The 17393-nt window shown below is 35.8% G+C and overlaps 2 protein-coding genes, 1 long non-coding RNA gene and 1 pseudogene across 4 annotated transcripts in view; 3 read left to right on the forward strand and 1 right to left on the reverse strand.

Moving 5' to 3' along the window:
- LOC146482488 (mitochondrial inner membrane protease subunit 1-like) overlaps window positions 1-17393 on the forward strand; it is a 348467-nt gene that overhangs the window by 65345 nt on the left and 265729 nt on the right. The window lies entirely within an intron of this gene.
- LOC146482489 (uncharacterized) overlaps window positions 1-17393 on the forward strand; it is an 82129-nt gene that overhangs the window by 49235 nt on the left and 15501 nt on the right. The window lies entirely within an intron of this gene.
- On the forward strand, window positions 108-5810 carry LOC146482497 (uncharacterized). Of its 2 annotated transcripts, XM_085106949.1 has the most exons (11): window positions 108-227; window positions 339-512; window positions 794-942; window positions 1139-1255; window positions 1620-1679; window positions 2314-2368; window positions 2703-2779; window positions 3192-3546; window positions 4032-4171; window positions 4825-5005; window positions 5485-5810. In XM_085106949.1, exons 1-11 carry the CDS (start codon window positions 194-196, stop codon window positions 5583-5585), a joined length of 1443 nt encoding a protein of 480 aa, XP_084963075.1. In that variant the 5' UTR covers window positions 108-193; the 3' UTR covers window positions 5586-5810. The 2 variants fall into 2 exon arrangements, with proteins under 2 accessions (XP_084963075.1, XP_084963076.1); XM_085106950.1 differs by lacking the exon at window positions 1620-1679.
- LOC146482498 (uncharacterized) lies at window positions 7496-9304 on the reverse strand (annotated as a pseudogene).

A 17393-nucleotide genomic window follows, 5' to 3' on the forward strand; every position in this document is an offset into this window, starting at 1 on the left:
AAATGCATTGTGGGATCGCCTCTCGTCTCCAGTCCTCCCACAATCGATCGAAAGACAATTCTCATTGGCTCAGAACTAATGTGAGAAAAATTGTTTGTTTACGCGTCCTTTTCAAGAGCGTGGCGCTGCATTCGAATACTTTACGATCTTCGTGCTTCACGTGGGGAATATTTCGCATTTTTTTCTTCTCATTATGTCTTCTGCCAAAAGATCAAAACGCGTTAAAGGTATCGTGGAACGTCCACTTTTGTTTACTTCACATATGGACTTGCAGTGTTTTGGGCTTCATGTCTCAGCTCATCATTTTTCTCACCTCTGTTCCTGATCGTTGCTTGCAGTGCCCAGATATTTCCTAGTTGCTTTCGATGAAGATGACACTGTTAAATTTTGCATCCTGGAGAAAAACAAAGTTCGTCTACCAGATCCTAGCCAGGAATATACAGTTGGATTACAGGTGAAGGTCAAGTGGCAGGACAACAACGAATATCAAGGCAAGATCTTTGGGATGAGCGGTAAGTTGATAGCAAATTCCAAAATACAACATAAGCCTAAATTTGATACTTCAAAGGATTTCAGGTGGTTAAAGAGTATTTATATATTTTGAACATATAGCATCTTGGCTGCAAAAAAATATGGGATCACCTCAAATGTATTCCTACAATGCCTGTTCTTCTATCCACTGTGCTTCAATAATATGTTTTGAGATGCCTTAATGTAGTAGGAATTTACCCTTGTTGTGGTTACAAACTCAAGTTTTTGGGACAAAAAAATAAATGCACGTTATTGCTTTTAGATGACAAGAGGGAATTGGAAAAAATACAATGTACCCTATGCAACTACCAGAGCTTATCCGAAAAAACTCCCATTAAGAATGACTCTGAAGATTTGGTTGTTGAGACCCCTCAAGATAACTTGGTGGACCCACAAGATAACTTGGTGGAGGTGAGTAATAATGTTGTTGAGGTTTAATTAAGTGTCGAAGTTATTATTTCACAAATATTTGACAACATATACAGTACTTCATGTTCACACAAATCATTTGGATGAACAATAAAGCCACAGTATGCGTTTTCTCCAGAAAGAGAGAATCAAGTTAAAGACTTGTTTCATGTAGTGTTCATGCATGTTTGTGTTATAGGAAAGTGATGAATTTGCAGATGACAACATGGAATCAGAATTGTCACAATATGAAAAAAATCGCCTAAAGAATATTGAAAGGAACAATGAAGTCCTCTCCAGGCTTGGTCTTCTAGAAGTAAGTAAACTAGTTTTCAATTGATAATATTTTACTCTGAAAACATACCCAGCAAGCTTGTCTCTTTCAACTTGCATGAACAATGTATAAACACCAGGCATAGGCAGTCAAACCCAATCGAACTCAATTTTAATCAAACGCAATCCACAGATTAATGAGTTTGATTGAGTTCGGCAAAGTGTTTGGTTGCATTCGATTGCAGAACTCAGTTGCACTCAATCCATGGATTGGGTTCGATTGAGTTTGATTGACTATGCCAGGATAAACAAGAGAATTTCTACCAGTATACAGTTTAGGGAGAATGTGCAATCACATACATGTAAAAATTGTTTTGACATCACCCACTGCATTTTTTTCTAAACAGAAATCAGGTGATCATGAAACAACATCAACCAAAGTTATAAAGAAACAGCAAAATAAAAATGTAAGTAGATCTGTTCCAGTTTTTAAGTCTATTGCTTCATTTGCCTGGCTAATGTTCGAAGGGATACAATATGACACTGCTCTGAAGATGCAACATAATATCATTTTGAATATAACAAGTCAGTTTTCAGAACTGACATACTCTAAGAACTTAATGACCATTAAGTTTCAATTTACTTTTTAGCTTTACAAAGTGCAGGAGTTTGCTATCTTGATTGCATACTAACAGTTTATTTATAACTAAAGCTTAATTTCCCTATTAAACTATTAAACAGTCTATTAAACAGTTAGATTATGAGCTCGAGATTTCTATCGCGTGATAGCTGATGATGGCGCAGCCCAAATCAGCTATCACGCATATAAATCAAGAGCGAATAATCTAATTGTTTTAGTATAAATGTTTTAGTCGTTCAAAAATAAACAAGTAAATTATCTAAATCCTCCTTGCATACACTTGGAAAACACGAAGAAGCGGCCGCCATTTTGTTGACAGCCGCTACTCACTATCTATTACAGAATACATAGCGAGTAGCATAGCCAATCAGAGAACAGTATTCGTGATAGAACGTATGCCAAGTAGATTTAAACTAAAAAGTAATAATCATTTAATCTGAAGGTTTCAAATTTGTGCACAGGGACAGGATTCATCGGCAGAGGAGAGGAAAACTTCCAAAGTTACAAAGAAAAAAGGTATTCACTGATAAATTTAACTGTTTCATTGACGACAATGTTATTCTGGGCTTTCCTTCTGTTAATCCTACAAGTCACTCAGATGTAAAGGAGCTCTAACATAAAGCTCCTTGGCTTACCATAAAGCAACCAAATAGCGTATGGTCACTCAGGTTATTTTTACAGCACTTGGTGTATGAAAATTGGTTAAAGTTGATTCCCCTCTCTTTTCCACCCAATTTGGCAACCTCTATCACACCACAAAAAGATTTTTTGTCATGAATGCTGTCATTGTAAGTCTTGCATAGGTGTCTTTACTGACTCAGTACCTGCTTATATTTATTTATCTGTATAGAGTCCTGCAAGCAGACAAAAAAAAGAAAGTTGGCATCAAATATATCAAATGAAGTTGATGCTCCCAAAAAGAGAAAGGTAATTAATGACAATGCTAACTTTCAACACTAATACCTGTAGCATTTCTTGACTTCAAACTTTGCAGGGAGCATGTTACACTATGCAAGTGTTTTTAACATGTAAAGTTGTATCGCAGAATTTTACTTCATGTACTACAGCACTGCAACTACTTTTTATGGGGTGACTAGTTAAAGATAATGCTTTGCAATGTCACATTAACCTGCTCAAATTTCAAATGTAGTCAGAAGAGTTGCACAAAACATTAGCTGTAGTAACAATCTTGAGACTCAGTTTAGTATAAGGTGTACATAGCCTGACCGAGCTACCATTATTAACCCAAATTAAATCTCATGGTAATCATCAAAGAATAACCTTGTGTTTCTCTTAACAAAATGCAATGTTTTGGTTAAGCTTTTAATTTTTTATGCAGAGAGTTGCAAGTGAGGAGCAGACAACAAAACTCCAAGCAAGTTTGGGAAACTTACAAAGGGCAATCCTTCAGGCCGGGGGATTGGAAACTCCATCACAGGAAGTTGTTGTCATCAAGTCAGATGACGATGAAACTGTTGTTGAGAGCTCCTCACAGTCACTTGAAATTCCACGTGTTTTCTCCCCACGGAGCCAATCAACCCCCAAGCAGGTACACCACAGCAGTACCAACAGTGGTATCAGTGCCGACCAGTATCAGTATCTTCACTCCGTAATAAAAGATCAAGCTGAGAAGTTACGGTTTTTGGAAACAGAGATGGTCAGAGTGAAGGCAGAAATGAAAAAGCTTAAGGCAAGTCCTTTCAGGTTCTGTGAGTGCTTTGGAATTGGCTGTCTTACTACGACTTTCGAGCTACCGTGAAAGGCAAACTTTTTTCCATTCAAGTTTGTCTCGACAAAACCATCACGTTTTTTACACTGTAGTGTAAACCACAGCTCCACCTCAAATTTAGGCGGAGCTGTCAAACTTTGACATGTTTATCCTAAAAAACATGACAGTTTGTCTAGACAAACTTGAATGTTTTGAGCATGTCACAATGCAGAAAAAAGTTTGCCTTTCAGGGTACGTAGCTCAAAAATGGTAGTAGCCTTGATATTTTAGAATAATAAACACACTTTTTCTCTTACTAAGACAGAACAGATACATCTATATTTATTTACTAATCAAGTCATAATTGTACAGTATGGAATTTATTTCTTGGCAAATATCCCAAAGTTGTCTCAAAAGAGATTTTAATTTGTTACTGGTTAATTGATTCTTGTTTATTTCTTTAACAGCAAGGACAAGTTTTTAAGACTCCAAATGAAACATGCAAAAGTGGCCAAGTTGTTGCTGAAAGGGTTCAAGTGGAAGTAACGAATTGCAATGAGAGTCAAGAGTCCTCACACGATGTGGAGGAAACTGAAGTTTCTACTGACAAGGTATGATAATTTTACTGTTCTTGTACATAAACCTTTTGAGTACGTTACTGTGTAGGTTCCAGGTATAAATTATTCGCTTTTTATTTGTTTGATAAAACTAAACTTTTTACTGTCAAAATGAGTGAATAAGTCACCGAGAAATTGGGGATATATGTATAACATATTTGCACCAGATGTAAACATTGACAGTATATTAATGCGAGTGCAGCAACGAAAGCAATAATATTTGCCAGGAAATATTGGATGCGAAAAAGTGGTTTGCTTTATGAAGGATGTGTGCTGTTTAGTTTTACTGCTATGATGACTGGTCAAGCAAACTTAGTTAAGCTGGAGAATTTTTTGTGCGACAAAATGAGAAACTAGTGAACTGTTTCAACCACTAGTGTTTGCATGGAGCAAAAATTCCACAGAAAATTTTCATAGTAGGTTATCAGAAGAAAAGTTGGAGTAAATTGATTGGTCGTTTATCAATAACGGGGTTTGTGGCAGTATTTGGCCTGTAATCTGAAGCCGCTACAACCCTCAGATTAAAGACACCCCTGAAGGTACATGTTAACCTTAAAGTAGAAGCAGTTAAGCTTTTTTGTTGACATAACAGAAAATTTGCTTAGCAATTATAATTAACCTGGATGCCTCCACATTTTTGCTGGTAGATCAAAGTTCTACAGTTCTCAATGGAACATTATGTGACAAGGATGGAGGTAGTGCGCTTCCTTATGAACCAGCTCTTCACTCAGGAAGAGCTCAAGACATGCAGTGTGTGGGGAAAGTGCATTAAAAAGGGAAAGGCACCCAAGCCTATGCTACCTGCAGAGAAAAGATCCATTCTATTCAGTAAGTATTTCTGTAGCTAGCATAGTACCTTTAGTTGATAGACGTTCCGGGTAATTGTGGGTTGATGCTTTCTGTGAGACTCTCACAAACAAAACATGATTTTGCAATTGAGTGAAACTCAAGCAATTAAATCAGTTTGCAATTTTCAAACTTAATTGATTTTATGGCCTTAACACATGAGCTTGGCTGATTTTCATGTAATTGGTATGTAATTGCAATTGGCTCATTGAATTTGAAGGGATTTTTACTTATTTTGACAGTCTAGATAAGCAATGGGTACTAAATTTTGGAAAACTGTGGCCATTATAAGATATTGACCAATTGTAAACATCTACTCTTGTCCACAATAACTGACTGTTCTTCTTCAACTGTTCACTACTGAAGGGGTGTGTACTAGCCCGGTTATGCTTATTATGCAGGAATGTAAAAAACAAGTATTTATAATTACGATAATAATAATTTGTGCTTTTCAATTCCAGAACTTCTCAAGGAGAGATTTCCGCAAGACCTCAAGACAGATCAGGAATGTGGCCTTGCAGCCAACAGTTTTTTGAAGAGGCTCCCTGGTCGAATCCAGTGACCTTGGGGAAATTTTTTATTGTGTGTTACCAGAAAATTAAGCAGTATGAAAAATTCATGTACATTTTGTTTCAGTTCAGATTTTTAATTTCTTGAATGGACAGTTGTATACTGTATTCCTAATTAGAGGTACAGTTTCTGCAAATGAAATCAAGACTTTTATATTTTAAAACATGTGAAAGTATCAGTAAAGAATTTCAGAATAAAATATTTGTTATATTTTTAAGTCTGTCTTCATTTTTTATTGAGGCTAGAGAAAAATACTTGCAATCAAACTGGAAGTAAGCTGAAAGGCATAAATTCAGTAATATTGGGCCAGCTCTTACAAGGCAAAGTCTGCAACAAATGCTAATTGGGTTCTTTTCAAAAGGCCTGATCAGGCCAATCTGGGCCGGCGGCCAGAAAATGACAGCAGACAGGTTAGGACTGCCTAGGCCTCCCTGGGCCAGCCTAGGCCTCCATGGGCCAGGTCAGCCCAGCCTCATGTATTAAAAACAAATTTCTTATTCGGGGCGGCCTAGGCCGGCCCGGGCCGGCCACTCATTAGCATTTTTCGTAATTAGCATTTTTGAAAAATGCTAATTTTGGGCTGGCCCGGGCCAGTCCATTTTGGCCGGCCCGGGCTGGCCTGGGCCAGCCTAGCCAGGACACTTTTTTGCAGGGGCGTAACAGTATGTGCAAAAACACATTCATGTCCTCTCTTACAAGTTTTTTCTGGATCAAAAGCATACTTGCAGGGTCGATTTTTCTGTGGTTTGACTTCCTTTTCAGGTTCCTTTGGTACCCTGAAGTTGATGTGGGATGGTACTCCACTGCGACGAATTATTTTTACAGGGAAAGTTCTCTCCCTCTTAAATTCTGGAGATCGTCCAGAAGTTCTTTTTTCTTTGTCGCCCGTAATTTGTGGAAATTCTTCGAGATCGATTTCTTCACATTGTGAATCTACTTTTTTCCACTCATAAAGCTTGAAAAACCTTTCATTGCGTAGGAAACGCTCCTTACGCTCTTCCTCTGTTTCTTGAGGTTTTTCTGATATTTCTTCTTCGATTATCTCTTCGAATGTGAAGAGAGACTGATCACAAATGCAACCATCGGCGCACTCGCCCTGATTTTCGTTTTCACAGAAAAAGAAGGCGTCTGCATCTTCTTCTTCAAAGAAATACTCATCTTCGAGGAATTCCTCCTCTTCTGAAGAATTATCATCTTGAATCTCTTCCCAAGAATCTTCAAGGGATTTCTCAAAACTCATTTTTTATATGTTTTGAAAAAATGTTTTTTGCCAAAAATAATTTCCAAATAATGAATCCGCAATATGTCGAAAATATTTTCCGAAATAGGCCCAGGAGTGTCTTCTGCACATATGATCTAGTGTATTTTTTTCCGACATGGCCATGGCTGTAGTTAAGGACAACATGGTACTCCCTTGCAGAGGGTACAAAGATGAACCTCTACATTTATCCGGGCCAAAAACGGAACAACCAGTAATGTCAATGTCAGTATCAGAAATTGCAAATTCAACTAAAGTGATGGGGTTACCTAGCTCCCAGGTAGAAGGTTCGTTGTACCTTGCTCCACCAGTTAAAGCTATTCCTACTTATTTCTCTTTACGAACGCCTGTTTTTTTCTCCCATAAAATACAAGAAGAGTGCCCCTTGAGTACAAAATGTTGCTTGTGGCGAGTGTTCAGTAAATGCTTTTTCCGAGTTACCTTCCTTGTATCACCCAAGTACTCATCTAAAGATATAAACTTAAAATCTTCTAAGCTCCCATAATTTCTCTTACGCATCATCAACCATATTGGATTCTGAAATTAGCCACATGTTATTGAACGATGCGTGCGCACAACTGAGTGAGAGAGGCAGAGAGTGGAACAAGCAATCTGAAATTTTACAAGGCTCGTGGGCTAACATTTCAATGTGCACTGTACTGTAAGCTTGACAAATCTATAACTTCACAAAAATCTGATTGCCTAGGACCGCTGGTGTCTAGTGAAGTGCTGGCATCTGCTTCAGGGCTGGTCCCTTGTGTTGTACTCACAACTTCTGAATAACAACTAGGCTGTTGTGTAGAGCTGATGGTCTGTTGTGAACAGCTGGTATGCTGAGAAGAGCATTCCTCTTGCACGGCATGTGATGATTCTATAAGAACCCCAAAAATATATATAAATCAGTATTCTTCGAAACAGGTTATAAAATTCAAATTTTCAAGCAAACCAAAACTTCACATATAATTTGGAAACCTAAGCCTAACTAGGCCTGTAGCTGTAATCTTCTGTCTGTTTGTATATCTAGTTCATATTAATCATTAGATAACAGTCTATATGTACATGTAGAGTAGACCTCTTTACCTGGCAATACTGTCCGGGAGGCTTCAGTCATCTTGAAAGGGAGAACCTGGCTTGTCCAAAACTTTTCCAGTTGTGGACATGCATTGGACATGAAGCTTGGGTTGTAGGGCACCTCAACAGTAAAGATTCCTTTCTTGGTCCACACAACAAAGTTACACAAGGTCAGCACACTTACAAACATTTGAATCTGAACTTGGAAGTAGTACTGTGAAGTAGACTACAATGCAAATGCATTTCCATTTTTAATGCCACCTAATTCTGGGGTTAGGAAAGCTTCTTTTGGGGCAAGATCTCTGTGTTTCCAGGGGCATTTGTATTCTATAACTCTGTCTGGGCAATCATTGGAACACTGGCATTTCTGACTATTATCAAGACTTGCCCCAAGGAAAGGCTTTGACTTCAAAATTAGAAAACTTTTCGAGAGCAGTTCCAGCTTGTGGTGGGTATGGCTGGCAACACGCTGATATGCCTTGTGAGCACTCTCTTCATGAAATAACCCCCACTCCCTGGCATTTTGTGGTTCCATTTCCTGTTGCTTTTTTGAATGGATGTCAGGCCAATGCAATAGCTTCTACAAACTTTGGGGCATTTACAGCATTATTTTTTCTAGTGCCTCTTGGTGGGTGAAGACTCTCTTGCACTTTGAAGCTATTATGAAGCCTGCCTTATGTAGATACCATTCCTCACATTGCCACTGCTTTGAGGTGGTCCTTTCAACTTATTCCCTCTCTGTATTACTGAATGATAACAACTTCAAAACTTCTTCAGTTGAAATACTGCGACCATTTCTTAAAAGTTCTCGCAATTTAGTACATTTACATTTACTTTCAATTTCGTGGGTAAGGTTGTTAGAGACATCACACCAACGTTAAAAATGGTACAAGCTAACAAGATAAGTTAAATTAGATATGGCTTTAAAAGATAGATAAACAAAAGATGAAAATAATTGAAATACATAGATCATTCTGTGAAATACTTGGAAATCTTGGTCTTAAATATCTCTAAAGAATCACTTTCAACAATGTCTTTCGGGTGTTCGTTCCACATCCTCAGGGTGCATGGGAAAAAGGAATAATAATATACATCCTTTGTGGCATTCACATTTAAGAATTTATAATTATGACTAAAACGAGTTTTGGCACAACAGTTGGTATGCTGGTGCAGAAAACTATTTTGATTAATATCAACAATTCCATGACATTTTATACATGAGATTTAAGCTGGCTATTGTTCTCCTTGTTTCCAGACTGGACCATCCTAGGTCACTTCACATCCGAGTAACACCTGCATCTTGCCTGGAGTACACTGCCTCGGTTTGCACCTCTACCCTCAAGAATAAACCAGAGATCGTAATACTCCTTTCCTTCATCCATTTTGATTTTCATGAATGGCCGCACTTTGGCTACATACATATATGGACACCATCTAGATTCAACTGAGTAGTTAGTAAAGGTTCCATATATCCATCATTAAATAAGGTCGACAAGGCGGATGGCGTGTTTCCTGGTGCAGAATTTGTAGAACTCTGGGATCTATATGCCATATCCTGGAATGCAGCAACATGCATTTCATCAGAATGCAATGAAACTGAGCTGCCTTTTTTTCCTACTGTCGTTGCAGTGTTTCGAGGGCGATGTTTTGATTTGGGGTAGTAGATAGATAAAGAGAAACTTGGGACATTCTCAAAGTACCCTCAGTTCAGCATAAAAAAAATCACAATCCCACCCAAAATCAGAATACTTTCTTACGCTAAAAAAATCAGCATAAAAAATCCAAAAAAATCCAAAAAAATCAAAAATCCGACCACTTTGGTCCAAATCAAGTCTCCCTTGATTTTGCGTAAAAATTCTGGTAAAACCAAAATTCAAAAAAAAAATTCCAAAAAAATTCAAAGGGACTTTCCCTCAGCCTTCGCGGAGGCCGGTTAATGAGAAAAAATCAAAGGGACTTTCCCTCGGCTTAAACTTCCGGTTATTAATGAGAAAATGGTATAACAATGTTTTATTGACAACGGCTGAAACCAAAATATCCTTGTTTAATTGCTGATTTTACTTTTTTTGGATTCCAATATTCATCAGAAAAATTATAACTATCCTCCTCCTTAATTATTGATTCTTTTATATTTTTAAAAAAGTTAAATAGATTTAACATTATAATATCACATCTCTCTTTTAGAAAAAAAATTTCTTTTCAAAATTTTTTTTATCTAAATTTTTCTGGAAAATTAGAATAATTCTGTTTAATTGCCCAATATGCATTATTTTTATCCCAACATCTATCAGGGAATCCAAAATAACCTTGTTTAATTGCCCAATATGCATTATTTTTATCCCAACATCTATCAGGGAATCCAAAATAACCTTGTCTAACTGCTAAATATGCATTATCTTCATCCCAATATTCTTCAGGGAATCCAAAATAACCTTGTCTTACTGCTAATTCTACATTATTTTCATCCCAATATTCTTCAGGAAATCCAAAATAACCTTTTTTAATTGCTTTATATACATTGTATTCATCCCAATATTCTTCAGGAAATTCAAAGTAACTTTGTTTAATTGCTAATTCTACAATATCTTTATCCCAGTATTCTTTAGGGAATCCAAAATAACCTCGTTTAACTGCATGAGTTACATTATCTCTATTCCAACATCTTTTTGGAAAATCATAATAACCTTTTTTAGCTATCAAAGTATTATTTCTTCTTCCAATATTTTTTAAAAAATCAAAATATTTATTAACTTTTTTGATATTAGTTTGATTTAAATATTCTTTTGGAAAATCACAATAGCTATTCTTAATTATTTTTTGAATATTTTTTGAAGTTAAATCAAAAATATTATATCTTAAAAATTTATAAGATAACCTCAACATGATTATTATTATAATCTTTTTTTAAAAAATCTTTTTCAAAAAGATTTTCTCTATCTCTTTTGAAAAAATCATCAAAAATATAATTTTTTTATGATTTTAATCAGAAAAACTACAAATCCTTAAAATTTTTTATCTGAATTTTTAGGAAAACCAAAATAACATTGTTCAATTGCTATTTCTACAACATTTTTATCCCAATATTCTTCAGGAAATTCAAAATAACCTTGTCTAACTGCTAAATATACATTAGCTATATTCCAATATTCAAAAACTCAACCAAAAAAAATATATCAATAAAATTCCATAAATCCCAAGGAAACAAATAATTACAAATAAATTGTTTTTATATCCATTTTTTTTCAAAAAGATTTTTAAAAATCTTTTTAAATTTTTCCCAACTCTTTTAGAGTTGGGAAAAAAAATCAAGCCACTTTAGGTGGTTTTTTTTTGATGTGGTGGTTTTTTTAAATACTTTTTCTTCTTATCCTTGGAGGGAACAGACTTTTCTTTAGATTTCTCTTCAGAAGACTTCTGTTGTTCTCCAGACTTTTCTTCAACATTCTTCCCTTCAACCTTCTTCTTTCCCTTAGGATTTTTACTTCCTTTGGGCTTTGTGGATTTTTGAGACTTGTCTTTATCAGATTTCTCTTCGGATGTTTGTTCTTTCTTCTTTGAATCTTTTGCGAAGCATCTAGAAACAAAGGATGGAATTGTCTCTCCCTTGTGAATTCTAGAGCAAAATTCTTTCTGAGGATTGTTCTTATATCTCTTTACTTTAAACTTCTTTCCTCCTTTCTCCGCAATTAATTCTGTGATGACCACTTTCAAACACGTCTCGTATTTGCAAATCTCTAGATTTTGTTGAAGTTCCGTAACAGTATGTGCAAAAACACATTCATCTCCTCTCTTACAAGTTTTTTCTGGATCAAGAGCATACTTGCAGGGTCGATTTTTCTGTGGTTTGACTTCCTTTTCAGGTTCCTTTGGTACCCTGAAGTTGATGTGGGATGGTACTCCACTGCGACGAATTATTTTTACAGGGAAAGTTCTCTCCCTCTTAAATTCTGGAGATCGTCCAGAAGTTCTTTTTTCTTTGTCGCCCGTAATTTGTGGAAATTCTTCGAGATCGATTTCTTCACATTGTGAATCTACTTTTTTCCACTCATAAAGCTTGAAAAACCTTTCATTGCGTAGGAAACGCTCCTTACGCTCTTCCTCTGTTTCTTGAGGTTTTTCTGATATTTCTTCTTCGATTATCTCTTCGAATGTGAAGAGAGACTGATCACAAATGCAACCATCGGCACACTCGCCCTGATTTTCGTTTTCACAGAAAAAGAAGGCGTCTGCATCTTCTTCTTCAAAGAAATACTCATCTTCGAGGAATTCCTCCTCTTCTCAAGAATTATCATCTTGAATCTCTTCCCAAGAATCTTCAAGGGATTTCTCAAAACTCATTTTTTATATGTTTCGAAAAAATGTTTTTTGCCAAAAATAATTTCCAAATAATGAATCCGCAATATGTCGAAAATATTTTCCGAAATAGGCCCAGGAGTGTCTTCTGCACATATGATCTAGTGTATTTTTTTCCGACATGGCCATGGCTGTAGTTAAGGACAACATGGTACTCCCTTGCAGAGGGTACAAAGATGAACCTCTACATTTATCCGGGCCAAAAACGGAACAACCAGTAATGTCAATGTCAGTATCAGAAATTGCAAATTCAACTAAAGTGATGGGGTTACCTAGCTCCCAGGTAGAAGGTTCGTTGTACCTTGCTCCACCAGTTAAAGCTATTCCTACTTATTTCTCTTTACGAACGCCTGTTTTTTTCTCCCATAAAATACAAGAAGATTGCCCCTTGAGTACAAAATGTTGCTTGTGGCGAGTGTTCAGTAAATGCTTTTTCCGAGTTACCTTCCTTGTATCACCCAAGTACTCATCTAAAGATATAAACTTAAAATCTTCTAAGCTCCCATAATTTCTCTTACGCATCATCAACCATATTGGATTCTGAAATTAGCCACATGTTATTGAACGATGCGTGCGCACAACTGAGTGAGAGAGGCAGAGAGTGGAACAAGCAATCTGAAATTTTACAAGGCTCGTGGGCTAACATTTCAATGTGCACTGTACTGTAAGCTTGACAAATCTATAACTTCACAAAAATCTGATTGCCTAGGACCGCTGGTGTCTAGTGAAGTGCTGGCATCTGCTTCAGGGCTGGTCCCTTGTGTTGTACTCACAACTTCTGAATAACAACTAGGCTGTTGTGTAGAGCTGATGGTCTGTTGTGAACAGCTGGTATGCTGAGAAGAGCATTCCTCTTGCACGGCATGTGATGATTCTATAAGAACCCCAAAAATATATATGAATCAGTATTCTTCGAAACAGGTTATAAAATTCAAATTTTCAAGCAAACCAAAACTTCACATATAATTTGGAAACCTAAGCCTAACTAGGCCTGTAGCTGTAATCTTCTGTCTGTTTGTATATCTAGTTCATATTAATCATTAGATAACAGTCTATATGTACATGTAGAGTAGACCTCTTTACCTGGCAATACTGTCCGGGAGGCTTCAGTCATCTTGAAAGGGAGAACCTGGCTTGTCCAAAACTTTTCCAGTTGTGGACATGCATTGGACATGAAGCTTGGGTTGTAGGGCACCTCAACAGTAAAGATTCCTTTCTTGGTCCACACAACAAAGTTACACAAGGTCAGCACACTTACAAACATTTGAATCTGAACTTGGAAGTAGTACTGTGAAGTAGACTACAATGCAAATGCATTTCCATTTTTAGTGCCACCTAATTCTGGGGTTAGGAAAGCTTCTTTTGGGGCAAGATCTCTGTGTTTCCAGGGCCATTTGTATTCTATAACTCTGTCTGGGCAATCATTGGAACACTGGCATTTCTGACTATTATCAAGACTTGCCCCAAGGAAAGGCTTTGACTTCAAAATTAGAAAACTTTTCGAGAGCAGTTCCAGCTTGTGGTGGGTATGGCTGGCAACACGCTGATATGCCTTGTGAGCACTCTCTTCATGAAATAACCCCCACTCCCTGGCATTTTGTGGTTCCATTTCCTGTTGCTTTTTTGAATGGATGTCAGGCCAATGCAATAGCTTCTACAAACTTTGGGGCATTTACAGCATTATTTTTTCTAGTGCCTCTTGGTGGGTGAAGACTCTCTTGCACTTTGAAGCTATTATGAAGCCTGCCTTATGTAGATACCATTCCTCACATTGCCACTGCTTTGAGGTGGTCCTTTCAACTTATTCCCTCTCTGTATTACTGAATGATAACAACTTCAAAACTTCTTCAGTTGAAATATTTAATACTGCGACCATTTCTTAAAAGTTCTCGCAATTTAGTACATTTACATTTACTTTCAATTTCGTGGGTAAGGTTGTTAGAGACATCACACCAACGTTAAAAATGGTACAAGCTAACAAGATAAGTTAAATTAGATATGGCTTTAAAAGATAGATAAACAAAAGATGAAAATAATTGAAATACATAGATCATTCTGTGAAATACTTGGAAATCTTGGTCTTAAATATCTCTAAAGAATCACTTTCAACAATGTCTTTCGGTTGTTCGTTCCACATCCTCAGGGTGCATGGGAAAAAGGAATAATAATATACATCCTTTGTGGCATTCACATTTAAGAATTTATAATTATGACTAAAACGAGTTTTGGCACAACAGTTGGTATGCTGGTGCAGAAAACTATTTTGATTAATATCAACAATTCCATGACATTTTATACATGAGATTTAAGCTGGCTATTGTTCTCCTTGTTTCCAGACTGGACCATCCTAGGTCACTTCACATCCGAGTAACACCTGCATCTTGCCTGGAGTACACTGCCTCGGTTTGCACCTCTACCCTCAAGAATAAACCAGAGATCGTAATACTCCTTTCCTTCATCCATTTTGATTTTCATGAATGGCCGCACTTTGGCTACATACATATATGGACACCATCTAGATTCAACTGAGTAGTTAGTAAAGGTTCCATATATCCATCATTAAATAAGGTCGACAAGGCGGATGGCGTGTTTCCTGGTGCAGAATTTGTAGAACTCTGGGATCTATATGCCATATCCTGGAATGCAGCAACATGCATTTCATCAGAATGCAATGAAACTGAGCTGCCTTTTTTTCCTACTGTCGTTGCAGTGTTTCGAGGGCGATGTTTTGATTTGGGGTAGTAGATAGATAAAGAGAAACTTGGGACATTCTCAAAGTACCCTCAGTTCAGCATAAAAAAAATCACAATCCCACCCAAAATCAGAATACTTTCTTACGCTAAAAAAATCAGCATAAAAAATCCAAAAAAATCAAAAATCCGACCACTTTGGTCCAAATCAAGTCTCCCTTGATTTTGCGTAAAAATTCTGGTAAAACCAAAATTCAAAAAAAAAATTCCAAAAAAATTCAAAGGGACTTTCCCTCAGCCTTCGCGGAGGCCGGTTAATGAGAAAAAATCAAAGGGACTTTCCCTCGGCTTAAACTTCCGGTTATTAATGAGAAAATGGTATAACAATGTTTTATTGACAACGGCTGAAACCAAAATATCCTTGTTTAATTGCTGATTTTACTTTTTTTGGATTCCAATATTCATCAGAAAAATTATAACTATCCTCCTCCTTAATTATTGATTCTTTTATATTTTTAAAAAAGTTAAATAGATTTAACATTATAATATCACATCTCTCTTTTAGAAAAAAAATTTCTTTTCAAAATTTTTTTTTATCTAAATTTTTCTGGAAAATTAGAATAATTCTGTTTAATTGCCCAATATGCATTATTTTTATCCCAACATCTATCAGGGAATCCAAAATAACCTTGTTTAATTGCCCAATATGCATTATTTTTATCCCAACATCTATCAGGGAATCCAAAATAACCTTGTCTAACTGCTAAATATGCATTATCTTCATCCCAATATTCTTCAGGGAATCCAAAATAACCTTGTCTTACTGCTAATTCTACATTATTTTCATCCCAATATTCTTCAGGAAATCCAAAATAACCTTTTTTAATTGCTTTATATACATTGTATTAATCCCAATATTCTTCAGGAAATTCAAAGTAACCTTGTTTAATTGCTAATTCTACAATATCTTTATCCCAGTATTCTTTAGGGAATCCAAAATAACCTCGTTTAACTGCATGAGTTACATTATCTCTATTCCAACATCTTTTTGGAAAATCATAATAACCTTTTTTAGCTATCAAAGTATTATTTCTTCTTCCAATATTTTTTAAAAAATCAAAATATTTATTAACTTTTTTGATATTAGTTTGATTTAAATATTCTTTTGGAAAATCACAATAGCTATTCTTAATTATTTTTTGAATATTTTTTGAAGTTAAATCAAAAATATTATATCTTAAAAATTTATAAGATAACCTCAACATGATTATTATTATAATCTTTTAAAAAATCTTTTTCTAAAAGATTTTCTCTATCTCTTTTGAAAAAATCATCAAAAATATAATTTTTTTATGATTTTAATCAGAAAAACTACAAATCCTTAAAATTTTTTATCTGAATTTTTAGGAAAACCAAAATAACATTGTTCAATTGCTATTTCTACAACATTTTTATCCCAATATTCTTCAGGAAATTCAAAATAACCTTGTCTAACTGCTAAATATACATTAGCTATATTCCAATATTCAAAAACTCAACCAAAAAAGATATATCAATAAAATTCCATAAATCCCAAGGAAACAAATAATTACAAATAAATTGTTTTTATATCCATTTTTTTTCAAAAAGATTTTTAAAAATCTTTTTAAATTTTTCCCAACTCTTTTAGAGTTGGGAAAAAAAATCAAGCCACTTTAGGTGGTTTTTTTTTGATGTGGTGGTTTTTTTAAATACTTTTTCTTCTTATCCTTGGAGGGAACAGACTTTTCTTTAGATTTCTCTTCAGAAGACTTCTGTTGTTCTCCAGACTTTTCTTCAACATTCTTCCCTTCAACCTTCTTCTTTCCCTTAGGATTTTTACTTCCTTTGGGCTTTGTGGATTTTTGAGACTTGTCTTTATCAGATTTCTCTTCGGATGTTTGTTCTTTCTTCTTTGAATCTTTTGCGAAGCATCTAGAAACAAAGGATGGAATTGTCTCTCCCTCGTGAATTCTAGAGCAAAATTCTTTCTGAGGATTGTTCTTATATCTCTTTACTTTAAACTTCTTTCCTCCTTTCTCCACAATTAATTCTGTGATGACCACTTTCAAACACGTCTCGTATTTGCAAATCTCTAGATTTTGTTGAAGTTCCGTAACAGTATGTGCAAAAACACATTCATGTCCTCTCTTACAAGTTTTTTCTGGATCAAAAGCATACTTGCAGGGTCGATTTTTCTGTGGTTTGACTTCCTTTTCAGGTTCCTTTGGTACCCTGAAGTTGATGTGGGATGGTACTCCACTGCGACGAATTATTTTTACAGGGAAAGTTCTCTCCCTCTTAAATTCTGGAGATCGTCCAGAAGTTCTTTTTTCTTTGTCGCCCGTAATTTGTGGAAATTCTTCGAGATCGATTTCTTCACATTGTGAATCTACTTTTTTCCACTCAT

The sequence above is a fragment of the Pavona decussata genome, unplaced genomic scaffold (genome assembly GCF_977016875.1).
Source record: "Pavona decussata unplaced genomic scaffold, jaPavDecu1.1 SCAFFOLD_45, whole genome shotgun sequence".
In the NCBI taxonomy this organism is placed as follows: domain Eukaryota; kingdom Metazoa; phylum Cnidaria; class Anthozoa; order Scleractinia; family Agariciidae; genus Pavona; species Pavona decussata.